The following is a 26,118-nucleotide window of genomic DNA, read 5'->3' on the forward strand; positions in this document are numbered from 1 at the left end:
CAGAACCCATCTGAGGATAGGTTAGAAAAACTGACCTGCCTGAGACTGCAAAGGAGCAAATGCCACGCTGTCCCGTTTTGTGTCACATACTCAGTCCCAGCAGGACTGCATGCCAAGGCTAGGAAACACAGGATAAGTCCCAGCCACGTAGTAGCAGCAGTGTGTGGGCACAGTGACCCTGTGTGCAGCACGGGCAGGGTAGAACACCCTGCTACAGCACATACAGACACACCCTTGGGTAAAGCAGCAGTAACTGGCAAAGGTTCTTCTTAGTAGTGCTATATAGTCTGAGGCTCCTTTGTCACAGGGACCTCTCTTCTGCACAGTCAAATACAATCTCTAGCAGTGTTTCATGTAGGTAGACCACGATTAGGAATCAGGGCCACAACTCTCAGGTCTTTTCTGTAGACAGAAGACCACTTCACTGAAAGCAGTAAATAGGCAGGTGTGTCAATGAAGCAGTCTAGAGCCCTACTTGAAAAACTTTAAACCCATTCTTTCCATGCTGTTATTGTTATTCTTAGATCTAATCAGAGGTGTGTTTGTTATTATTCACACAAAACCTTTTTACTTGCAATACTACACAGTTATGGCAACAAGTGAAGTTTCATGGATACACTACGTTTTCACAAGTACAATGTAAAGCAAAATGGAGTGAAAACCAAAATTCTGCTCTCCTCACAGCACTAACTGCCAGAAAAATAAAAATACTCCTGGCTGTAAAGCACTGAACTGTTGTAGAAATAATACATAAATGTGTCATTCTGCACACAGTTGGAAATAACTTTTCTAATTTTTAATAACTTTAATTAACCTTTTGATTAGTTGTTTTAATTAATCATAGATGCTGTGTTAGGCCTTAAATCATTTTTACCCAGTGTTTAGCGAAAAATTGTTATGAGCTACTTTTGTGAGAACGTAGCTTGGGAAAAGTACTAAAACTTTAAGTTTTGTTACACTAACTTTGATATGGTCCAGTGAACAAAGCCTGAGAAAGATGTGCTGTTGAAGCTGGACATCTGGAATGACCTATAAAGACATTTTGCAGAAACCAGCAGATAAAGAAAAGAATAAACAAATAATTCAGTATACGTGCCGGAAGGTCCCTACCAGAGGAGAAGGATACTAAAAAGACTAAAGAAGTTGACTTAATTAGCATAGAAAGTGGGAAATTAATAAGCAATAGAAGGTAGAATACTAACTAATGAAAGAGAATTCTGTAATTAAGAACCAATGAATATTAATTTGTTTGTTAAAAATGTATGAATAGGTGAAAAAGTGGTGTATTGGTGTCTGTGCAGAGGCAGGAGTTTTGTCGGCCACATACACTCCCAGTGCTGCAAATAAAGTAATGCCTTGCTTTCTAACAACACTTTGAGCCACAAAACCCATAACTAATTTGCAACTAATTCTGTTTCATTCCTTACCTTCAAAGCCTGGCTCTGAGGTAATTAATTCTTAACAATTAACTGCACACAGAGCATGTTCCAGGGTCTCCATAGGGATGGTGCCACAAAAGAAAAATTGCGTGCAACTGCCGTTTTTTAACACTAAAAAGGCAATTCTGTAACTGCCTTTGAACACCAAAAAAGGCAATTCTAGGGTCAGTGCAGACCACTTTATTCCAAGAATGAAGTGTGTTTGGTACTGAACACACAGTCCTCAATCATTAGAACTGGCATTTGAGGTGAGAAATTACAAGTACAAGCTCTGTCTCGGGTGAACCACATCAGTCTGTTCTGAAAACCCATCAAACACGTCAAACACGTAGCAGACCTGAAGCAGATACTGAAGCTCCTTTTCACCGCCTTCTCTGGTGACAGTATTGATCCTTATCAGCTGAGAAGAAATAGTCAGGTTTTTGCATTGGTCATCCAAGAAAACAGTGGCACCTTCAGTGTCCACTCAGCCCATCACAGCTACTTCATTTTGTTTACTTTGTACACATCTTCATAACACAGAAAATAAATAAGATGTCAACACGAATAACTCCTCATCCGTAGAGACTTTACAACCTCATTTCTTCCTTAGTACTGCTAATAATTCTTCCTCCTCCCTTTTTTCCTTCTCAAACACACAGAGGAAAAATTTAATCTTTAAAGAACCATTTTAATAATGTCAGACAAAAATCAAAGTAAGAAACCACTGATTATGAAAATACTTGATTCCATCATATTCTGTTGTTTAAATATCACCAAGGAGTTTGCATGACTGACATCAAAACCATAGGAATCAAAAAGAACATTCTGTCTGCTCTAGAAAGTCAGCTGTACTGACAGAGTTTGTGCACCTTTGCAAATATCAGGCACTTACAAAGACCATCAGTTTACTGGAACAAAACAGATAACTAAAGAGAAATAAAATTCTTTAACTCAAAACATTCCACTTCCAAGGTGCTGGTCTATAAAAAGCAGGTACTCCATGTCCATTAGGAAAAAAAAAAAAGAAAATAAACATAAAAAGGATATATTAGAGGAAAAATGGCTCATTTTAAACCTACAGGTTAGTTAGAGGCCAACCAAAACAGCCTAAATTTTTCATATGTCATTGTACTTCTCAATTTACTTTAAGTTTTCAGGGATAGCAGAATAGAAGCAGTAAACTGGCTTTCTAAGAGGGGACAGATGCAGACTATAAGGTCCCTCTCCATTTTACTGCTGTTTGGACCAGCTCCCATAAGAAACCAACTAAAATTTTCCCAAAGTCACTTGTACAGAGGTCATAAAAAAAAATGAGGTCCACTCAATGCTGGCAGTGAGCCCAATCAGACTAAAACAAAGTTGATACTAACCAGGTGATAAAAGAAGCTTAAAAGTGTCTTGTCTGTTGGCAGCTCTGAACTACCAGTCCCACAAGTGAAACCAGTAAGCCAGCAGGGGCTGTGCACCCCTTTTGTAGGCTCCTCTCTAGTTGCAAAACACAGTAAAAAAATAAAAGTGTCAGAAGGTTACTGCAGTGCAAGCAGTGTACATTTTTACTAGACTGATGCAAACATTACCTTCCAGTTGAGTTCAATTTCACAGTCCAAGACAAATGTTAAAGTTGCAGCTTTTATTTTTAGAAAGAACTTCAATATTTACCTCTGAGAGATTTAAAAAAAAAGTCTTTGAAGAATTTAAAAAGTTGCCTCAGCAAAGCAACTTCCCTTTTTTTAAAGACTTGGTGTCAAATCAGTATGATTTGATGGAAAGGGAAGCAAAGTGGGGGAAAGACACAGAAACACTCAAATCATTATAGATGGGTCAGCCACATGTCTCTAACGAAGAGCTGGTGGTCATAACTTTCATATTGTGTGGTTGCATTGATATTAGGTTCATCTACAAATTCTATTTCGCACGCCTGAGTGCTGCAAGGAGAACTCTCCAGCTCCAAGACTGTTATGTTGTTTGGCACCGATGAAACAAGTACATTCCTTGGAACATAAAGGGTCAACTGAGGACCACGGGCTGGCCAGTAGCGACCAAGATTAAAGCCATTGATCCAAATTTGCCCCTGTTAAGAGAGAAAGAAAAAACAACAACATTTTAATAATTTGTCAGAGATCAAATGACAAAATAGCTTTGAGTATAACGCTCTTCATATAGTAATTGAATTTCCTTCATCTTTCAGTTTGATAGAACACAAGGACAGAAAATCTGTTTGAGAAAATGCTAAAGACAGTCAAAAGAATCTAAATTCCCTGAGCAGTTAAAGCTATCATTAATATTTAAAAAGAAAGTGGTCAAATACTGCAGCAATTCCAAATATGACAATACTTAGGAAAACAATTGCAGGTTCCTCGCACTGAATTTTGCACCAAGTTTAAGATCAAAACAAACCTGAAAATTGTATTTGCTTGAAGCTGATTGTTAAAAGGAGAAAAAACTCACAGAAGAAAAATGCAGATACTAGTTCTGTTGTGGCTCTCTGTACAAGTGTAAGACTACACTACCTTGGTAGTCCTTTTCTGTTTCTGTGATTTCATGGAAAAGCTATAGCTTGTCTAGACACATGAAACTCAGATGTCTCTTATACTTAAGTCAACAAAAGTACTTGTGAAATCACACTGCAAGAAAGTACTGTATTTTGCTGCGGTTACAGACAATCATTAAAATCTTTGGGGGTCTGCTAGTATTAGGTTAAATGAAATTGTGGTTAACTTGGCATAAAATCTCCTTAAATTGCTTTTTATAGTTGAGGTGGTCAGAACCCCTAGTTCAAAATATTGTCCTAACGTCATTAATACCTTAAGTTCAAAAGATTTAAAAAAATGGGCAAGGAGAAAAAGAAAAAAGTCAAGCCAATCATTTATACACCACAAACCAGACACACCAAAGTGACATAAATGCAGATTTTTCCAAAAGTCTATAAATTGGCGAGATGCAGAATGTTTAGTAAAACTGTAAACTGACTCCTGCTGAGTTCAGTTGAGTTTTGCTTATTAAACAAGATAGAAGGGAGAACATACAACTGATTTGGATAAATAATTTGCTTTTACTCCTTCAAAGTGTCTTTTCACTGTATGTCAAACAAGATTTAAGCTTCAAGAAAAGGGATGGGAACAGATAACTGCATCTGTGTTTTCTCCTTTTGCTTTGGTCTTTGGTAATCAAAATATAGAGGAAAAACAAACTAACTCATAGCATTGATGTGCATTGATAAAAATAATAAAATTGAATCAGTGGAAAGAAAGGACTTTTACTGAATTCAAGTAATTTCTAAAGTTTTCTGGAATAACTGAAATCAGAAAAATATTTTAAAAGGATTTATAGAGGCACAATTGTAACATGGTGAGTATTGCTGTTCAGGGCTGTTTGAGAGGTATCTTTCTTGTGTTTCCTTTTCCAAGTATTTATGAAAACAAATTTTATGAAACATGCAAGAGAAGCTTTTAAGGAGCCAGTACATTTGCAAATGCAGTTCAGTTATTTCAGCTCTGTATCCACTTCCGTGGTATAAGATCCTATCTTGCATCATTCTGCCAAGGTGTTAATAAACTTTGACCTCAAAATTTTTTTCTTTAATCAAGTTTATCTTTATTCAAACTCTCTACTTTGCTGCTGTAGTAGTTTTAGAAGACAACATAGCATTAATGCCAACTCCACCCCCCCCAGATTAATTAGTGCACCCACTAAACAGACAGTAGACCTCCTCCTACAGACACTGACAGTAAACCTGTGGGAAGTAGGTGTTTATTGCAGGAATCAACTGCATTGTAGTTCAAATGCTGGTGGTATGATCAGACAGGTCTCTGTTTCTGATCTTTATCAGCCACTGGTTGCAACGCATTTTTGCAGTAAAGCTATAAACTTAAATTTCTCAATTCCAAATTGTCTTTATTAACACTGAAGTTTCTAAACACTGCCCACACTCAGGAATTTGTGTGCCACAAACCAGCAAATTATGACACTATATACACTACCAATGAAAATGTCTTAGACAAAATAAAAGAGGGAGAAACTGTATCTTCAGTAGCAAGATTTCCCTTAGCAGGGAAAGCAACTACATCCCACAATTCCACATAAATCAAAAACAGTCCTGACTCCAAATCCTATTTTCTGTTGAGGAAAAAGAAAGGTCCAATAAATCTAACCATACATTCAGCATGTTTGCTCAAGGGCATCGTGATTCTTCAAGGGAAGGTGGAGGAGGTTTTATTACTAGTTAAGGGCTTAAAACCCACTGAAGACAAGCAAGCTACAACAATAGGGCATGACTCTTAAGGCTGCAACCCTTCCTTCCAGGCCATCCACCATGCTATATTCCTTGCCTTAGTATGCAAAGGCAGAACCATCATTAGGACTATAAGTTTCCTTGATAAGTGTTGCTTCCATGGTTTTCCAACATCTCAAATACGTGAGTTTTAACCCCTATTAAGAATCCCTCTCCACACTTTGGCATCAGCAATTTATATAGTGCCGCTCAAGGAATTAAGGCCCAGATACAAAAGGACTTGAGTGGAATTTATACCCTCAAGGCCCTCTGCCTTAAAGGTATTTGTTCATTGCTAAAGTTACCTGGAAGTCTCAGTTTCCACACCCAGAATCACGTCAATCTTATTACTCCAGGATATCTTATTTAAAACTCTGGACCAATCCATGTAAAGCTTGAAGGATCAATTCATCAGCTCGACTTACAGTTCATCTGGGATCTCTCACCATGACTGCTTTAGAGGGTATACAAACTATGTAAAACAAAGGTTTCTATAGGTCAGAGGAAAAGATTTTCACCAATACATAAGAATTCTTGGACTAATCTGCCATTTCATATATGAATTAGCCAATAGGCAGGTATGGCCACCACGCTTCCTAAAGAAGATTTATAACCAATGGGGTCACAGAATTTACTGAAAAAGTCTCAGATTCCAGTTGCCATGCAAAAAAAGCTATTTTTAAATTCTATTCAGTGACTGAGACATGCACATATATGCAGGAACAGGGACCAAGTCAGACTTCCTCATCCAAGCTCAGTGCCAGCAACACTAAGCGCCTGCAATGAACCACAGTCTTCTGCATATTGTGAAGTACTTTAATCACTACAATACTGGTAGATAAGACAGATCAACAGCAACTCCTTTTCCTTCTTTTTTATTTCCTTTCCTTTATTTTAATAGCAGTAAATTAATTGTTCCAGAGAGGAACAGTTTTGCTACCTAACACTGTCACAGGTACTTCCCTAAACCCTGTATTTAAATGCTTAGGCTTCCAAGAGGAGTGGCACTTCAGTGCACACATTCTGCTCCCTCTGTCCCACCAGCAAGCTGAGCTGGTCCTTACCCATCCTGCATGCTGGTGGTTTCAAGCATGGCACTGTGAAAACACACTCCTTGCTGCTCTAGCTATGCTCCAGCCCTGTGAGAAGTTCCCATTAACAGAGATCTGTCCACAGGCTTCCCACAGCAGTGCTCCCTGATCCATTCAGTCCAGTTACAGGTAACCTCCTCCATGCATTACATCTGTATCTATGGGCACAACACCAGCAATGGAGTCCAACCCTATGCTTTGCAACAGGATGTATAGTTCCTCACACAGCACTTCCAATTTGTTCATAGGTACTTTTAACCAATTCATACAACCAGGAAAGTGTCCTGCAGCACATCACTTGCTCCAGAATAAAAAACTGTTACCTCAAGGCAAGTATTCACTTTCTTCCCTACAACAAGCTGTTTCTGCTTCACATCTCAAAAAAAAAAATACACAAAAAACCCTCTCACCACTAAATACAGCCTTTCTAAACAGCCTGACACTTGATTTTCCTCACTGTTGAAAAACTAGGGTGGGTTGGTTGTGTTGTTTTGGTTCTTTTTGTGACTGCTCCACTTTTTAGACCAATACCACGTGTCTTTGGAGTGTGTTTCCCTTCTCTTAATATTTTATTTCTAGATTTACCTAAAGCAAAGAATCCATTTCTTAGTTATTTAAATATATTTGAAACACCCCACCACTACAACCAACTTCTACCCATCCAAGAGAGGCGGACTTTGATTGTCCATAGAAGTTTCAATAGCTTTCTAAGCAGACTTAGAGTTTTTACAGCAAAAAGTTGTACCTTTGTCCAGCCAGGAAAACTGATATAGGTGTCTTGTGGCAAGTCTGGAATCCCTCCAGGAATTGAAAGACTACCAGCGTAAAACGTAGGTACTTCGTCATTCAGTGGATTGCCAACAAATCTCTCCGGTTGATCAAAGAGAGAAACAATGCCATAGTTCACTGCTCCATCTATGTCTAGAGGATACATTTCCCATCCAACAAGTATATCCTGAGCAAGAGTTAAATTTGAAACTAGACCCTAAAAGGAAGAAGAAAAAACAACATCAAAATATAAGATAATTAGCTTTTGTCATTGAAGTTATTTGTCTGCAACTATAAATCAGGAATAAAAACTGAATCAAAGTACTTGCAATAGCTGGCTGCCAATCTGTGCATGAAAAAGCCAAGCATCTGGTCTTCACCAAGTTATAAGCTTTGCTTAAGAATAAAGGGCTTCATTTGTTCTCTGTGAGAGATCTGTTACTCCTCAAAGTTTTAAGCTTTCATTGATACCCAAGAGTTTGTTTTCAAACTTTTTTCCTGTAACTGGGAAAATATCTATTTTGCTTTAACATTAACATGATTACAAAACCTAGGGCTTAACAAAAAGCAGAAGCAACATTAAGTATCATTAAGTCTGTGATACCATCATTTGGTAACACTGAGTCACTAACCCAAGACATTAACCTGCACTATACTAGAGAAAGTGGTATTTACTTCCTACAAATCTCTCCAGATAAGATAAAGTATCATAAAAACCAATGCACATGCCCAATTCAGTGAAATACTTTAAGCTTACAGTCAGCTTTAAGCCCACGGAGTCCCATTTCGTTTCCATGGAACCACGTACACATTGGTTCACAGCACACCAGGGTACTTGCACAATGAGTGCAAAGGCAAGATAAGGCCATGATTTAAGAAGAATGAAAGAAAAATTAAGTCACCCCTGCACACATCCTAATTGTGTTACAGTAGTAGTTCCTAAAGTGGTATTTCAGCGTGATGCAAGGGGTTGATTTTAACTGCTTGAATACACCCTGCACAGAAGCTGTTTTTCAGCACGATTGAAGTTCTGTTGCAAACACCACATGTCAAACAGGAACAAGTAAAACCACAGTTTCTACGGCTTTGGAGGGCTGATACTATGTTGTGTGTCTGTTGTGATGTCTAATAAGCATTGCATTGACTCCACAGACCTCATCACCTGTACAAGCACTAACTGGTTTTCTCTTCCTTTACCTAAATGTACACTTTGCAATTTATTTTTCTTATGTCAAAATAAAATATCTGCAGAGTGTTAAGTGACAAAACCTTTCTATACAATCTAGACTCTATTCTGTCTAGTAATCAACTGAAGTAATGCAATGTCACTTTAGGTCAAACCTTCTAACCTGCCTCCCTAAGCTCATCTGTAGGCACTATGAACAGTGGGGTTTTTCAAATTATATGAATTGCCTACTAAACATTATTACTTTGGTCTGCATAAAAATGCACATTCAATGGTCCAGATGTGGATATAAATTTTTGAAGTATAACTGAGACACATGCTGTTTTCACAGCATGTGAAAACATAGAAAAAACCAGAAACCACACCATTCCTTCTTTTGTGTCCTTCAACAACAAGACTTAGGTCAGAAGGACATTTTAAAATCAAAATCCTTTTAAGATTCCTTCACAAAAGCTAAATACCTATTTTGATTTCAAGCTCAAAAAAGTGATAAAACTCCAGCCAAACAAAACCCTGGAAACCATCCTGTTCGCTTAAAAATGTGAGGCTTCACAAGGCAGGAACTTCTTCAACTAACGTAATTTTCAAAAGCACAAAATATCTAAAACCCAAGGTATCATTATTTCCAGTTTTCAAAATCAACATAAACAACAGCATGATGGAGGAATTTTATGGGAAGAAGCAATGCACACAGTCCAAAACTACCTGAGAAAGGCTGCCTTTTCTACATAGAAGGATCCTGGTTTTAGAGTATTATTCTCACCAGGGACACATCTCCTAAACTTGCTTTCACTCTTAAATCTTTAAACGGTTGAAACCCTGGTATAAGTGTGAATCTCAGCTCAACCACAGCAACACTGAGCACCTCCCTAATCCAACCTCTAACCCTCTATTTTGTTACCTTTATTTAGCATTAGGCACATAAGTTTCCTTATCACCTGCCTGTTATTAAATACACAAAAATATTGCTGCTGCTTCAACATGAAAGCAAAACAGTGGGATACTACCTTCCCTCTCCTACCACTCAGATAACGGTGAAGTGCCTTGAAGAGACAGCATGGACAGAGTTGGCACTACTGCTGCCCACTTGTGTCCTAATAATATCAAAAAGAAAAAAAAAAAAGGAATGCTGTGAACTCTACACAGCACAAACACAACACAAGACTGGCCTCTACAGCGCTCCTCTCTTTTATCAACTATCACACAGCACTGGGGATCCCATTACGTCTAAAACCAAAAAAGTTTACTTTTTGCCCCGCCCTTCCTAGTGCTACGTTAGTGGCACCTCCATGGTATTGTGTTTACATGGCAAGGTTTTGGTAGCAAGGGGGCTGCAGGTGGGGCTTTTCTGAGAAGATGCCAGAAGCTGCTCCATGTTGAACAAAGACAGTTCCAGCTGACTCCAGGACAGACCCACTGCTGAGCCCATCAGTGACAGTGGGAGTGCCTCTGTGATGACATTTTTAAGAAAGGCTAAAACCCCCAAAACTGTGTAGCAGCCGTGAGAGAGGAGTGAAGAAAAATGAAAACAAAGAGCCCCAGGTAGTAGAGATAGTAGAGGAGGAGGGGGAAAAAGTCCTTAAGGTGCAGGAGCAGAGATTCCCCTGCAGACAACAGTGACATAGCCTGTCCCATCACAGCCCACGGAGGTCCACGGTGGAGCAGATATCCACCTGCAGCATGAGGAGGATCCCAGGCCAGAGCACTTGGATGCCCCCAAAGGAGGGTGTGACCCTGCAGAAGCCTGTGCTGGAGCAGGCTCCTGGCAGGACCTGTGGACCCGTGGAGAGTAGCCCACGCTGGAGCAGGTTTGCTGGCAGGACTTGTAACCCGGTGGGGACCCATGCTTGAACAGTCTGTTCCTGAGGAACTGCACCCTGTGGAAGGGGCCCATGCTGGAGAAGTTCATGAAGAACTGCAGTCCATAGTAAGGACACACACTGGAGAAATTTGTGAAGGACTGTCTCTCATAGGTAGGGCCCCATGCTGGAGCAGGGAAGAGTATGAGGAGAAAGGAGCAACAGAGACAGCATGTAATGAACTAACTGCAACCCCCATTCCTTGTCCCCTTTCCTTGCTCAAGGAGAGGAGTTAGAAGAATCACGAGTGAGGCTGAGACTGGGAAGAAAGGGTGTTTTTAAGATTTGTTCTTATTTCTCATTATCCTACTCTGTTTAATTGGCAATAAATTGATTTCCCCGAGTCAAGCCTGTTTTGCCCATGACGGTAATTGCTGAGTGATCTCCGTCTTATCTCGAACCACAGATTTGTCACTGTATTTTCTCCCCCTCTCCTGTTGATGGAGGAGCGACAGAGTGGCTTTGTGGCACATGGTTCAGCCAAGGTCAACCCACCACAGCCACTCATGCATGGAGTTGACAGTCCCAAGGTGCAGCACAGACCCAGAAGCACTTGGAAGCTTTCTAAAAATTATCTCTAACCTCTGACCAACCCAAATTTGAACTGGCACTTTTGCATGATAAAGTGCTTGTGAGACAGCCTTTCCCAGCCACACTGAAATTACTGCTGACAAATGAAATGGGACAGAGAGAGAGATACAAAAGTGTATATTTGTACATACACAAACCCCAAACCCACCAACCTCCCAAATGCAATTCCAGGATTCACAAACCTCCAAGTACAATCAAGTTCTAGACCGATTTCCAACCCATTTATGGAGTTTATACAAGCAGGTTTTGCACATTTTAAAATGTTAGGTACAGGCTCAACTCAATCTGAAAGTCTTGTGGGCGACAATGTAAGTGAACCAACAAAAAAAGTTTAAAATATGTCTGGCAGTTTTTAATTTCACATTGATTTCAGTGACTGGAAAAACTCAAATGAAAACTAGTGAGTAGTTATATTTTGAGGTGAAGTTCCAGCTGTGTAATCCTGACCTTTTTGCTCTTTCTATTCCACTACTTTTTTTTTAACTTGTGGAAAAGAATAAAAGCCATTACAGTCCCATAACTCAATTGATTTTACTTACCTTAAAGTCATTATTGTATCTACCAAAGTTGACTCGGCCCATATTCTCTACCAAGAGGTCCAGATTTGCTCCAGCCCTTCCAGTTATATTTATCGTAAGTGATTTGTCCCTTTCAAGGACACCCTGAGGAACCTAGAAAACAACAAAAATACCCTGTTATTTGTTTTTTCAACTTGCATGAAGAAAACAAAAATGACAAAGAAAAAAAAAATGAGTAAAAAAAAAAATTTCCCGAACTGCTACGTCAATGTTCACATTTCGGTACACATCAAATAGATGTGCTAGTGAGTTTTGATGCACCTGATTCAAAAAAAGCAGGTTCCTAAATTTAGACTACTGACTGAAAAGATTTTGGCAATATCAGTGATTTAAAGGGGCTTCATCTTCCAATTAAGCATGTATCAATATTTAGTTTTACTTGTTCCTATTCCCATAACATAAGGAAAAAAGAGCTTGACTTGGACATAAAGGTGATGAGAGTTCAGCGTAGGTCAAATATTAATTAAAAAATAGATGATAAAAGTCTATGAATTTATATTAATTCTCATTAAGCAGGAATAAAACCCTGCTTATGGGGAGAAAGACAAATTTCACATTTGGTACAATAAACTTTTTTTGTCCTGAGACTGTGATCAGAAGCCAGTTTCATAAGTTAAAACATAGGCTCAGGCTTTCTCTTCCTCCCACCCTCAAAGGAAAAAATAAGAGAATAATAATAAAAAAAAAAAATCTATGGAAATACTGCAGAAAGCCACCAAGCATATATATCATTAACACATCTCATGAACCTGCAAGTAAACCCTTTCTCTAGGTCTTTTGGTCACTTAAGTCATGCATCTGTGTCAACATTCAAATTTCAAAAATGGCAAGATAAAAGTCATGTTTTCTCAAATACAAACTTGAACATTTGGTATGAATTAACTATATATACTTCCTTATTTCCTTTGTATGATTAAATAAGATCAGGGTTGTCTTGGTAATCTAGAGAAAGGAGGAAAAAAAACCCGTAGACTGCATCCATGACTTCCATGAAGGCCACTCATGGCAGACATGAACACCAGCAAACAATGCTTTTACCCCATTGACAGAGACATAGGCACGATCATGGACTCCGTTTAAAGGTGAAGACAGTTCCGTTGGCTCCGTACAGTTTTTTGGAAGTGTAGTTCTGTACAGTACAAACCCAAAATACTAGGAAAAGAAAAGAAAGAAAAAAAACCCAAGCAGATTCATGAACCAAGTAATTCTGTAGTTTCAATTCAGGTCAGAATTAGAAATATCCCATATTTCTGCCTACGTAGTTGGATTCAAATGTTAACTTTCATTCACTTCAGACAGCGTCTATCACAGACACCATTTCAGATTAAAATTCACTTTGACCTTTAGGCAATGGGTGTTAAGTCCCACAGAGTTTCCACTTTTAAATTTCATCAGAAGATTTACGTAACTTTACAAGATAGGGCACTCTCTAAGAGGTATTTCCTCAATAAAAACAAAGCAGTTAATGACCAGCAGTATTATTTCTTCATTAAAATCAATGAAAAGATAGCTGGAAAATCCCTTCATAACTGACTTCACCATCACCCACTGCCCATAAAGTGACATATTCATCAAGTCAATATTATCTAATATTATCTAATTATCTATTATCTTTATCTATCTAATTATCTATTATCTTTATATATCTAATTATCTATTATCTTTAAATACTGCATGGTTTACATCAGGAACATTTAGGAATATTTTTCACTAAGTTCCTCATCAGGAACAGAAGAAAATGTCATAGCCATTACTGAGATTTGGACAGGTTGGAGAGTTGGGTGGAGAGGAAACTAATGAAGTTCAAAAAAGGTAAGTGCACGGTCGTGCACCTGGGGAAGAATAACCCCATGCAGCTGTACATGTTGTGGGCTGACCTCCCGGGAAGCAGCTCTGCAGAGAAGGACCTAAGGCCCCTGGTGGACAACAAGCTGTCCTTGAGCCAGCAGTGTGCCCTTGTGGCCAAAAAGGCCAGTGGTATCCTGGGGTGTATTAGGAAGACCACTGCCAGCAGGTTGAGGGAGGTGATCCTGCACCTCTACTCAGCCCTGGTGAGGCTGCATCTGGAACGTCGTGTCCAGTTCTGGGCTCCCCAGCTGAAGAAGAACACGGAACTACTGGAGAGTCCAGCAGAGGGCTATGAAGATGATTTAAAAAGAAACCCAACAGTCTCTTAAAAATCTGAAAGTCAATACTTCAGAGAGGAGAGAAATAAAGGTGGAAGCCTGGACAGCACAGATACCTACATTCACAGGAAGAAGAAAACCTCAGGTGCAAAACAGAAGCACTGTAGAATATGGAAAGGCCTGCAATGCAAAAATCCTGGATACCTGTATAATACTATTATACTGTGCTGCGATAAGGTGTAAGACATAACATAAGAAGAGTAATACCACGGAGGGTTGTTCAAATAAACTTTACAACATTACTGCAGAGTGCCTACTGAAGGAATCTTTACCTGCTTTAGCTGAACAAAGGTCAATGGGTAAGTGCTTTTCACTGGTCCAGAAGGTGACAGCCCATCAAGAACCTCCACCACAGTGCCCACCTGCAGCACAGAAAAAGCAGATATGTGAAGGTCAGTAAGTTCAGTCCAAATATAACAGCTTGCATACCACCAAGCCAGCTCGCTGCATCTGTCTAGAAAGTTAATAAATCTTTACATCATCCTTGCAGACACATTAATAATACAATACAGTACAGACGACTGATGAACTCTGAAAGAAACATGCTACATGTGGAGCAATGTTTTAAAAGAGTAGATGTTCTAAATTTGCTATGCATTCATAAAAATAAAAATGACCCTTTATTATTTAACAAGAACTAACCCAGGACTTTCTCACCAAATTTCTATAAACAAACACAACTGCTCTGGACAATTATTAGAAAACAACTGCATTATCTAAATTTTGCTCAATTATACTTAGACTCAAGGTAGGGAAAGTGTCACTGATATCTACTGAGTTACTCTGAAATCATTCTGAGCTAAGTAGGGATACAATTTGGTTCCATCAAGAGCTATCCAAGATGAATTTACCCTATTTAGTCTTAGATTATTTTAGAAATTTCAAGGCTGTCATTCAGTTGTCACATGTAAGTAGCTGGACTGATTTTAGTAAGACTGGGAGCAAGGTTTAGAGCAGTCAGATACATAAATACCTTGCTGAACGAGGACTTAGATGTGTACAATTAAATTGTCTTTTGTTGCCATCCCCCATTTCCTTTCAGGATTACAGAGTTTTCTACCAATCTACAATTCTGTCTCGAAGTCCACGATCAATTTGAGGTTAGTCAAAATGCCCACAATATGCCTACTTTTTGAGCTTGTCTTACAAGCTCTAAAAATCAAATTTTTCCTGCAAGATGTCAATCTGTTTCACCAGAATTATTGTCACTGTTCCGTGGTGTTCAGTTCACATTCAAAATACTTCTCAAACACAAATTTGAGCACAGATCTCAAGCATTCTCAAATGCTTGAGAAAAAAAGAACAGCAAAAAAATTTAGGTTTTTACAGTCTTGTTAAACTGTACTGCAAGAGCATTCACAGCAATTCAAACTTCTGAGGCTACTTCAATAACAGAACTGTTGAATTTTTTGTGTGCATAAACAAAACCAGTGCTGAAATATTAAAATGTACATACAGCATTTTGCAGTGATGTGACAGAAGCCAGCATGTATCATCTATGTATGCATAATTAATTCTGCAGTACAGTAGTGGTTTTGGCTGGGATACAGTTAAATTTCTTCACAGTAGTTAGTATGGGACTGTGTTTTGGATTCTTGCTGGAGATAGCACTGATAACACGAGGATGTTTTTGTCACTGCTGAGTCCAGCTTACACAGAGTCAAGGGTTTTTCTGGTTCTCTCTCCACCCCACCAAAGAGCAGGCTGCAGGTGTACAAGAGGTAGGGAGGGGACACAGCTGGGACAACTGACCCCCAGTGACTAAAGGGATATCCCGTACCATATGGTGTCATGCTTGGCAATAGAAGCTGGGAGAAAAAGGAGGAAGGGGGACATGTTTGGAGTGACAGTGTTTTTATCTTGGCAAGTAACCAATACACATGAGCTATTCAAAAGGTGTGTGATGTGGTACTCAGGAGCACAGTTTAGTGGTGAACAGGGTGGTGCTGGGTTAACACTTGGACGTAAGGATCTCTGAGGTCTTTTCCAACCTTAATGATTCTATGATGGAGCCCAGTTTTCCTGGGGATGGCAGGACACTTCCCTGTGGATAGGTAGTAGTAAATGAACTTATTTCACCTTACTTATGTGTGTAGTTTTCACTTCACTTATGCCTGCAATTTTTGCTTTATCTACTAAACTATCTTTATCTCAACCCACACGTTTTCACACCTCTACCTTTCCGATTCTCTCCCCCACCTCGCTGGAGGAGAGCGAGTGAGCAGCTGTGTGGTGCTCAGCTGCCAACCAGGATTAAACCACAACAAGCATGTAGACACAGATCTAAACCAACTTTTAAAATGAGCTTATCTTAACTCTAGCTAGGAACAAGAAAGCAGAAGGATGCCATAAGTATACAAAAGGTAATGGTCATCACTACCTGCAGGCTGGGTCACTCTCACTAGCCCACAGCTAAGCATGTTCACTCAGGCAACAAGCCTGATGGTCACACAACGGCTTGCAAAATTTTCATGAAGGTACATATATCCTACCTGCTGCCTCTACTTCAGAGGCATCACCAGCTACAGAAACAATCTTTGCTCATAGCTCTTATGGTAACATTCCCCCAGCTACATTACTCATACATGAGTTATCTTCGATAACTGTGATTCTATTGTGTTAATAGTATATTAATTTCAGTGAAGTAAATCTTCAGGTACATACTGAATATTGTAAAAATCACCTTTTTATGTCCAGATAAGATGCATTTTCTCATTTTCAAACATGGGCATGATTCCTAACTTTGAAGTTCTGTTCCCTCCTTCCTGAAAGTTTGCTTTCAAGGTTTTCCTCTTTATTTTGTAGTATATCTAGAGCTTGCCATAACACCTTTATAAACAGTTTTTTGTAAAAAGCAAACACAGGGCATTACAAAAGATACATATTACAGATGTTAATTCACCTTCTGCAAGCGAACCTTCCCGTATGCAAATTTGGGTGTTGTTGGAGGGATAAGACCTTCTGGTAACTGCTTATACTGGAAAGAGAAGAAGTAAAAAAGAACACACTCAAAACTTAAATACAAACACACTTTAACTGAATTCTCACTTTATACTTTACAACTTACAAACTTTGTAAACTTTGTAAACAGAACTTTGGCTAAAAGTAAATGATCTCATTAAATGTTACAGATGCATCTAGTCTTAAGATGAAGGAACTTTTTTTAAAGAAAAAATCTGATTTGATCACATATGGTAAAAATTTTTTAATAACTATTCAACTCGAGGTAACGGTAAAAGGTATAACAAATAAACTGAGCTGCCAAAGAATCACAGTGCCCTTGGAGCCCTCCTGTGGCTTCAGCCTGAGTTACTTCTACAACTCTTCTGCAGTCATCTCCCCAGTCCATAGGGGCTTGAGTGAACATTTCAAAAAGTCTGTAAAATAGTATTTCCACCTGACCCTTCCTTAGTAGCACTTCCATATGGGAATTTTTAGACTCTTGTGCCTTTCCTGCTAATCCATTACTTCCTAGGCTGGGGTCTTCGAGAAGCACAGCTTTGAGACCACAGTTCCACAAACCTCTGAGGTCCCATCTTTACCTTCCTCTAGTCCTGGTCTAGACAACTGTCCAATTAATCACAGGGAAACATGACAAGGAAACACTGACCATGGATCTACTTCTGTATACTTCTTGCCTTATATTTCTAGGAATAACCACCTGACATCAGCAGAGAGAAGGGATGAAGGGCATCCACTACTCTGAGGAAAGGCAGACCAGACCAGGCTTTCTGCCCCATAACCTAGCCTTCTCTTTTGTGAGCCCACAACCTTTTCTCCTTGCAATCATCCTCTTCTCCCTTTCCTGCCATTACTTGTCTTATGTAATGTCCACTCTTCTCACTTGTTCTTTCATTTACTAAACATTGTCCTGTCTGCACATTAGAGAGAAAAACCTTCTGCAGACAAGATACCCATGTAAGCAAGCAGTCTAAGCCTACGTTTTAATACATATCACAAATGACTGCCCTTGTGAAGGCTGCACATCTGCACATTCTGAGTGCTCAGTTTGGCAGATTTTGTTTTAAAAATTAATTTGGTGAGAGGCTGAAAGAGATGTTTTTCTAAAGAGATTTTACTTTGATTTCAGCTTGGAAGTTTTAGGACAAGGCATGATTTTCTAGGTTTACACATGGTATAAGTGAAATAAGTTACACAACCAGCATAAAATTCAGGCTCAAAAGCTTGCCTTGGCACCAAGACAAGGACTCTTTTTAATTGGCCTTTTTTTTTTTTTTTTTAACAGATCACAGCAGTGTAATTCTCAATGCTGTCCTGTCAAGTGTCAGTTATGGATGGATGAAAGCCTGATTTATATTTCCGGTAACAAGTTCATTCCTTCTTCTCTGTATTTGGAAATAATCAAGATATCCAGACTTAAAGAAAACAAAAACTGTATTCACCCAAGAGAAGAAGTCAAAAGCAGGAAATTTCAGTTCAAATAGTAAAACTTAGAGAATGCAGTTGAAGGAAGCTGTAAACTGAAACTCTTCTTCATTACATTTTTAAGCAAAGGAAACTGTAAAGGAAGATTATAATGTTAGCCTTGTAGCTAACATGTTGAACTCAGTCACCAGTTACAGGCAACTTTAATTTTTTTCATCAGATTCACCTGAAACTGCAACTAAGTAGATAGACTGTTACAGGTTTAGAACCCACAGCAGAGACAGGAAAACTTCATGAGAACCTATGGATATGGAAAGTAAGAAACAAACCAAACCAAAAAATGACCCAACACACCTGAGGTTATACTGAACATTTCAGATCTTATCAAGGCTCTCTCACTGCACTAGCATACTACTTACATCTCAGACAGGGACCTTTGCTTTGAAGAAAACAACTGTAAATCAGGAAGTTTGAGATGTCTCTGGTGAAAAGGGTTGTATCAAGACAGGAGGTTCCCCTTGGAAAGGCCATCAAAATTATCCCATCAATTTAACCCGTCACGCTTGGGGAAAATTGAGAAACTGAAGGAAACAATCCACAGCAGGCCTTCCACATTTACAGAGATACAGGCATGCTCAACCCTAGAGAAAGGGTAGTACTATTTTGGGAGATCTAATCCCAGCATAAAAATGTCTTCTAGTGAATAGGAATGTTGCTGGCATGCAACAGGACGAGTACAAGCCTCAGCCTTGGAATTCATGTGGAATCTGTTTTTAAGCCTCATCTAAACAGCCTCCAATGCAAAGCTATTCAAATCTGGACACAGGTTCCATGTTTCAGTTCAGTCTCCAGTTTGTAGAGACACTGCATTTTTACAGCAATGCAAAGCTGGTCCCACCCACTAGCTACAGATTGTGAAATCACAAAACCAAGCTGGATAAGCATGCTTCTTCTCACAGAGGCCCAAAACCACAGCATGAAGCTTGGAATACAGGCAGCCAAAATACTAAGCTGTAGCACACATCAGGCTGATACAGAGTCATGAGCCTAAACCGACTGAATGGCTGAGTGATGCTGCAAGGAAAAAGCTCTATGCACTCCTCCCCCATCTCTACTCCCAGCCAAATCCTTCCTGGCTCTCTCTGCCCCCCTTGTGGCAGCACTGGCTCTCAGCCGACTGAGGGAGCGGATTCAGCTTACTGACCTTCAGCTGAAAGAAAGCAAATACATTAAGAAAGGACAGCTCAATGATTTTGGTGTCAGAGCTACATCTGTATCCTCTCCTCTAAAAGAAAGGAGGGATCCATCAGGACAGAAGGGATAGCCAGAGAGGTGCAAGATCTTTTCCCTTTTCTAACAACAAGCAGTTAGGTTGGACTCATTGTCTTGTTCTACTTCATTTCCACCACTTGCAGAAAACAGTAAATTCAGAAGTGACTTATACCAACGCAAGAGCAAGAGAGTTTGCAGTACACCAGGCATGTTTCAAAGAGCCATTCTAAAAATGTCCTGGGGGCACTCACCATACCAATGACTTCTCTCAAGGCAAAATATTTTTCTGTCAGATCTCCTGCTTCGCTCAGTGGAGCATCGTAGTCATAACTAGTGGGCTGTGACATATAGGGCATATTAGCACCTAAGGCAAGAGGAAAAAAAAGAAGCCATAGAAGCAGTGGAAGAGCTGGTTTTTTTTCCAAAGGCATCAACTTTGAGAATTCTTTCCGATCACAGTCAGACTCAGCTACATTTTCAGATTCAATGCAGGCCTTGATATGTGGGATTTGACACAGAGAAACTGTTCCTGATGGAGGACAGTGTCCTTGTGAGCTCGCACTGCTCTGTTACAGAGTCTTCAGAAATACTCTGAAGAGAAACACTGTTTCACAGCACTGAGTGAGGCAGAAGTAGCCTTGGCAAAGACAAGCACTATGTGGGTTTAGTACAATATGCGGACAATAGACAGAAAATAGCTAGTGCAGTACTCTTTTCTCATGTGAAAGTAGGCATAGCTTATTCTTTCACAGAATACATTACTACCTAATTCATAAACAGTTCTCCTACATCATTAGTATCTTCTAAATAATTTCTTACCGTTCCAATAGGCAAAATTAGTCCCACCTATAAACATGTACCTAAAAAGGAAAAAAAAAAAAAAGCCATCCACTTAAATCAGGTTTTGCCGAACTGGGAAAAAAAATCCCCCCAAAATTAACCTCTACCGAACACACACTTACAGGTTAACGTTAGCACCACGTGCCAGGATTTCATTAAGTGTTTTAGCTATAGTTTGTGCGGGCACAACAGAATGACGGTGCCCCCAGTGATCCAACCATCCAGTATAAAACTCAGAATTAACCTGAAAGGAGGAAGGGCAAAAGAGGAAGGGAAAACATGAAGAGGGAACAAGAACAGAATGCAATGTGATTTAAGGTTACTAAGTGTGAGAGGGAAGGAAAAAAAGCCACCTTGACTCATCTGAGCCATTTTTAAACTACTACAAATACAGCAAAATATATACTAAATCAGTCCTTTTCAGCAGACTGGTCAAACTTTCAGACTACTGAGTCAAAGAAATTAAAGGATCGTTTCAATAATTTTATAGGGACACTTTGAAAACAAATGCTTAAGTATCAATGAACATGGATTTCCTGGGAACTGGTCAACATGAATGTTTCAGACGCTTGGCATTCAAATAACGATGAATCCAGTATATTCTGTGCAGAATAGCATACATAGACCAGATGTAATGAAAACTCAATATTACAAACAATTTCATAGCACGGAGATAATCTTGTACCCTCAGTGGGCCTTTTCCCTTTGTCAAAAGTGATCTTACATCCCATTATGGCTTGTCTAAAACCTCTAGGGTAGCTGAAAACAGGAAACAACTTCTAACCTGCTGCTTTAATTTTGCGTTTAGCTTCCACCTACACACATATCTCACTAACTCATCTAATCATACTTAGCGTTTCCGCTGCTTTGTAAACATTTGCCTTAGCAAGGAAAACTACAGACACAAAATTAATACATTTTGAGACTAAAATAGTATTCGCGGAAGAGCAGTTAATGTGGGTTTGACAAACACCCACAGAAGCTCCTCTATTCACTTTTTCTGACTGACTTGGAAATTACGTCTTTGTCAACATGTCCCTAAAACTATTCAATGCACTGCTGTCAACTCTTATTAACTCTTATTAACAACTTCAAGATTAGAAAGTATACAAGAAATTTAAGTGAAAAGACATACCAAAGGGCCCTTAGGTTCACTGCTCCTTTGAGCTAAGAATGCTGCTGTGACATTGCCACCTATAAACAGAAAGAAATGGAGTTGCTACATCTGTGACTTTCTGGGTCATTCATTTTACTGAGATAGGTGTCTTATCTCCCTTTCAACCTAGCAAAAATCATGAGAAGTTACTCCAGCAAACACACAAATCAATACTTCGATTCCAGTGTTTCATTTGCAGAACTTATTTAAAGTATATACATACATGTATGCATGCATATGTATAGGCCTTTGCTTTTGAGATACATCTGTTGAAAACCCAGCTTTTCTCAGCAATGACATTCTGGCACAAAAAAGTCTGAGATGCGTCAGAATTGCTACTTGATCATTGGAAAGTCTAGGTCTGGGGTTACATTGCCAAGACTATGGGGAAGAACAGAAGCCAGGCAGTCTCTAAAGAGGCTTTTCACTTCTGATCACTCCTAGTGGCTCAAACCATAGTGAATGGAAACAACCACTTCCATGAGTAGCTCACCATCTCATAAATGATACACATGAAGGAGTTCACAATTTCATTCTATTTGTAAGAAAACAGATCCTGCTAAGCACACGTTTGGCTGTAGAGAGAATAATGTACAGAACAGGCCACATATTAAAAAAAAAAGAAAATATCTATCTTGGAGTTTGTTTCTCGTCCCTTAAGCCTATTTTTGCCTTAAGCCTAATTTTGCCAAGTCCATGCAGTATATGAACATTTAAATCCTTAACTTTCCTATTAAAGGGGTACTTTCTGATCCCATTACTGCTGCTAAGCCATTCTTCAGACCGATATCACACCAAATTGTGGCAGTGTGCACATTTTTAATTATGATCTTCAGCAGTACTTTTTTTCTAATAATCACTGGCTTAAAAAGAAATGTAATTTGACAGCTGGATTCTAGGACAGATGAGGACATTAAAAAACTCAAAGACCAAAAAGAAATATTAAAAAAATACATGGAACCAACAACAACTATTACTGCTTATTTTTAGGAGATACTTACTATGAGTAGTGTAAATTGTTAATTCATGATTTCAAGATGCAAGACTCTTTAACTGGGTGCTCATGGGTGATTCTTGTAAGTTTAAGAGTACATCAAATACACATAAATGCCTATTACCCCATTTAAACAAAGCAGTCAGGTTTTTCAAGCAGTCAAGTCAGTTTGTCCTGCCACAACCACACACAAAACAGAATTTTTGGTATCAAACAGCAGTCTCCAACCTGGGGCAAAGTCCACTGTTGCATAGAGACCCTGAAGAGCTCCACATTTCAAGTGAAACTGGCTTGCACCATCAGTTGTGAAAAGCACCACCTCATCACCAAGATGCAGGCGAAAGAGCTTCAGAAGGAAACGCAGATAGTTATAGTCGCAAGCGAAGTAGCTTCCATACTCATTCTCTACCTGTAGAGTAAAAGCAAGTCAGTAAAGCCATAGCCAGTTTCAGTCTGCATCCAATACCAAAACCAGAAAGCCCAAACCCAAGCCCTCTTCTTCCTTTGACAGCAATGTTGAAAACGTCATTTTAACTCCAGATCTGTGGAGTAAGAGAAGACAAGACTTCTAGGCACTGATTCCCCTCACTTGTGTCTTACAGTGGAGCAATCACTGAGCAGAGCTAAGCCATTTTCCTACAAAATCAACCCCCACCAGAAGTATCTACCCTTGCTACTTAGCTACAGTGATCACAACACAATCTCTATTAAAATTTGAGATCTACAATCACCTTCCCAAGCAGAACAACAAAGCCATAGAACAGGTTGTGATATGACCAAAACTGCAACAAAACTGCACATCTACAAAGGGTTCATGAACTGTAAAGCCCTGCAATGGACTCAGAATGACTTGGGGCAGAAGGACAATGCTGCTGCTGAAAGGTACACATCTTGCCCCTTTCTCAAGGAGATGGACTTTCAAGCTCCAGATCTCCAACACCACGCGGACCTGAAGGTTATTTCTGAAAATCCTGTTATAAGCATCTTATTTCTGCCAAAGAATAATTTTTCCCAGTGCTTCTGCTCAACAGACAAAACACATTGTTCAGCTAAATGATCTTGGGCATATTACAAGCAGGGCCTCTTATCCCATCCTGTGTCAACCACAGAGTTCGAAAAAAATTGAAATAACGCTTTCATTATGGTCAAATTCTAAGAATATAGAACAATCACTCCTGCACATCTAGAAGGAGTTTAAGAGAGAAGCTACTCACCACAAAGGTACAAGATTGTGTCTGGAAACATTTACAACTTAAGTTAGGTGCTAAGAACTAAAAAGCCTAAGTTTTCAGGCAGTTTTTGTCATGTGGTTTAGGTTTAGTCCATACTGCTTTTTCTTCTATCTGCAGGTTTTCCCTGTCAAATTGTTTCAGGCATTTGTAATGTATCTTGGCTTTATGTGAGAATTGGCATGAATATCAGATCTAAAAAGCTACACAAGTTCCCTCTATTGCTTTCTATGGTTGTGGGAAACAACTTCACCAGAGCAGATGAGCTCTCTCTGAATTCTGGAAACAGTGCATTCAGTTCTTTAGGATAAGGTATTTCATCAGAAACTTTCAGCTACCTGAAACTGCTAAGGAACATCTGTGACACCACCACCCACAACCCATGGAGTGTCTGAAAGAGTGGTATAAGCATTCATGCTGCTAGGAGTCATCTGATTTCCAGAAAGTTACCTGCACCATGATGATTGGACCCCCGTTTTGATAGAGGTAAGGCCTCATCTTTGGCAAAAGGACACTCATCCATTTCTCTACTGCTGCCAGGTAATCTGTGATACACAAAGCATAAACATTTCACCTAAATTTCTGGGGGTTTATTTTTTTTTTATTTATTTTTGTTTACACAGGGATAGTTCTAATTATACGAACCATGAACGGCATTTAATGAACAGATTGCTCTTATACTTGAATAGATGTGTTCTTATACTTGTTCATAAATGTCAGCATCCAGTACCGTTTACTAAAAAATAAAACACTTAAATACTGATGAACTTGGAAAATCACCAATATGATCATCATGTCTCACACAGGTTGTCCTAACATGTTTCAACAGGAAAAGAATTCAAACATTGCTAGGTGTACTATTTTTAAAATAGATAATTTAACCTGCAATGAGCAAAACTGACATCTATATATTTGTTGCCCAACACGCACTCCAATAAACACATTAATCTCTTGTCTCATTTCATCCCTCTGTAACTGGTCCATGACCAGGCAGCACCTGAGAATGCTGTAACTAGTTCTGGAATTAACGTGGACAGTGACCAGCCAGAAGGAATCTCCATGATGAGTGGCCAGTTGGCCATGACAAAACCAAGGATCTCAAAGCTGAAGCTACTGTCTTTTCCTCAATGGTGACAATGATTTCCCTCTTGGCACCCACTTGTCAATAGCTCAGATACTTTCTACCCTACTTTGTTCATTCTATATACTTCTTGAAAGCACACCTCTGAGTAAAACTACTGAAAAATTTTACTCACAAAAAAACTTAAGCTGAAATATGAATTATCTACTAGTGGCCTCAAACAGCAAGTCGCCTTGCTGCCAAAGTGTATTTTTGATAACCTTTTTCATGTCTCTACCTGCATCAGAAGACCTGAGAACAATAGATTTCTTCTCCAACAACCATGCAGGAAGACCTCCCTGTGAAAAGAAAGGGAAACACTTCAGTAAACATTTTTAGGAAATCTAAGAAGAATTTAGTCTTTTATCAATATATACAGTGAGACATGAAGACTGATTTTCTACAATAAAGTAGTAATTCCTAATGAAAAAACAAATACTGAGGAAGCTTGTATTGTAAGAAGTCAATTAGGATGCATAGATTTAATCATACTAAAGCAAGACTCTTGTCCAAGGGATACATCAAGTATGTTTGTCTACTTTAAGACAGAAATACTTGCATTAGATTTACCCTAGAAATGAGCTAACTGTCACAAAAGGCTGTATACCATGTCCCATTCTGCACAGATGTAAGGTCCAGCTCTCAGGATAACAAGCAATCCAATTTCATTAGCAAGCTGCAGGAAATACTCCAGATCTTTGCCACCAAAAAAATCATATACGCCCATCTGGGTTTCATGGTAGTTCCATGGGACATACCTATTAAGAGAGAAAGTCACCTTCCATTAGGAAACTGAGACTAACCAGAATTCAGAGTAACAACTATTTGCACTACCCACCCCAGAGATCTGTAATGCTGAACTGGTCCTTAAGGTCAGTAAAAGACAAGAGAACCTTCCTTCTGTGAGCTACTTCATATGGCAGAAGGCACTGAAATTAATACTGAAATTAGGTTTAGTACTTTGCAGTATGTCTCCAGGAATCCATATCAATGCAAGAACAGGTTTTGGTAGTGCTGTTTTGAAACTATGATGTCTGTCGCAAAATTTAAGTAGTTAATAGTTTTGAAGTTAGCAAGTGAGGTGCCAGCTATATTGTGGGGGGAGATTGATGAGGAGATGAATACTGTAAACCCCTCACAAAGGAGGAGGTCAGGAACCAAAACAGCACAT

The 26,118-nt window shown here is 39.2% G+C and overlaps 1 protein-coding gene across 1 annotated transcript in view; it reads right to left on the reverse strand.

Moving 5' to 3' along the window:
* Positions 1–2,088: 2,088 nt before the first annotated feature.
* Positions 2,089–26,118, reverse strand: part of GLB1 (galactosidase beta 1) — a 40,660-nt gene continuing 16,630 nt past the window's right edge. Inside the window, exons 3-16 of the mRNA XM_064671185.1 lie at positions 25,555–25,705; positions 25,186–25,246; positions 24,278–24,372; positions 22,827–23,007; positions 21,584–21,642; positions 20,571–20,692; positions 20,428–20,468; positions 19,860–19,972; positions 16,853–16,927; positions 14,223–14,312; positions 12,803–12,916; positions 11,726–11,857; positions 7,528–7,767; positions 2,089–3,492 (exon numbers count right to left, since the gene is read on the reverse strand). Coding sequence (XP_064527255.1) covers positions 3,232–3,492; positions 7,528–7,767; positions 11,726–11,857; positions 12,803–12,916; positions 14,223–14,312; positions 16,853–16,927; positions 19,860–19,972; positions 20,428–20,468; positions 20,571–20,692; positions 21,584–21,642; positions 22,827–23,007; positions 24,278–24,372; positions 25,186–25,246; positions 25,555–25,705 — 1,735 coding nt within the window. The 3' untranslated portion in view covers positions 2,089–3,231. The remainder of the gene's footprint in view (positions 3,493–7,527; positions 7,768–11,725; positions 11,858–12,802; positions 12,917–14,222; positions 14,313–16,852; positions 16,928–19,859; positions 19,973–20,427; positions 20,469–20,570; positions 20,693–21,583; positions 21,643–22,826; positions 23,008–24,277; positions 24,373–25,185; positions 25,247–25,554; positions 25,706–26,118) is intronic.

Source organism: Pseudopipra pipra, chromosome 1 (genome assembly GCF_036250125.1).
Source record: "Pseudopipra pipra isolate bDixPip1 chromosome 1, bDixPip1.hap1, whole genome shotgun sequence".
NCBI lineage: Eukaryota > Metazoa > Chordata > Aves > Passeriformes > Pipridae > Pseudopipra > Pseudopipra pipra.